This window comes from Limulus polyphemus, unplaced genomic scaffold, assembly GCF_000517525.1.
Source record: "Limulus polyphemus unplaced genomic scaffold, Limulus_polyphemus-2.1.2 Scaffold386, whole genome shotgun sequence".
Lineage (NCBI taxonomy): Eukaryota > Metazoa > Arthropoda > Merostomata > Xiphosura > Limulidae > Limulus > Limulus polyphemus.
In genome coordinates, this window is record NW_013665996.1 from 304,956 (window position 1) to 305,902 (window position 947).

At 32.3% G+C, this 947-nt stretch overlaps 1 protein-coding gene across 1 annotated transcript in view; it reads left to right on the top strand.

Moving 5' to 3' along the window:
- Window positions 1-6: 6 nt before the first annotated feature.
- Window positions 7-947, top strand: part of LOC106457888 (ATP-binding cassette sub-family A member 1-like) — a 42,272-nt gene continuing 41,331 nt past the window's right edge. Inside the window, exons 1-2 of the mRNA XM_013917338.2 lie at window positions 7-104; window positions 914-934. Coding sequence (XP_013772792.1) covers window positions 925-934 — 10 coding nt within the window. The 5' untranslated portion in view covers window positions 7-104; window positions 914-924. The remainder of the gene's footprint in view (window positions 105-913; window positions 935-947) is intronic.

Below are 947 nucleotides of genomic sequence, written 5' to 3' on the forward strand. Positions count from 1 at the left end.
CATTTCTCGATGCTTCCAATTAGATCGTTTTCATGGTTACCAAACTGAGCAGGACCTCGAAAAAGCTGCAGTAGTGTTAAACAAGAACAGAGAGTTTATAGCAGGTCAGTTGCTATAGGAAAACATTTTGGTCTTGCTTTGTACATAAATGTAGTGTATCTATTTTCTCATGTATAATCCAGCTGAAGTTATGTATTAGTACAACTGTAGGTGTAACTTTCTATAACATAATTCAGTCATGGAAGTTATCTGATGTTTTTTGGGATAATTGTATTTTGTCATACGTTACTTACCTTGTGTGTGAGGGACAGTTCAACGGTTGTCACATAGAGAATAAGTTACTTCACATTATTTTAGTCCTATTTGTGATTTTTCAGCTACAGGGTGCATGTGGATCATGAGAGCAGCTTTGGCACTTTCAGAGAAATTAACTTCTGCTTTCATTGGGCCAAGATCTGCTGTAAAGTGCCATATTTTCATATGCATCCATTGTTTCACTGTTATATTTTAATTTCCATCTTTCTTTCAAGTTTATTTAATTTCTATGTTTATTTCACTTTTCAGCCCCAAGGAATGTGAAGTAATTGTGCAAAGTTAAATAAATACCATTTAGTTCTGTTTCATCAAACATGCTTATTTCTTCTCTTTTGCAGTTGTCGCTTTCATACAGCCAAAATATTTAACCTCTCACTGTGGATGTAGTTAACTTATGTGCTTACATTTTTCTAAACCATGAATACCACAGGCATGCACATTAAATACAGTGTGTCCAAAAAAGTCCTCATGCATAGATATTTTTGAACTTTTAGTTTATGCACAACAATAATTATATATATATATATATATATATATTAAATACTAGACATTCAGTATATTACCTTTAACTATTTCTTTTTTGTTGTCAATTCATCAGCTGTAGTGTTTATGAATGTTGGTGAGAAGAATAA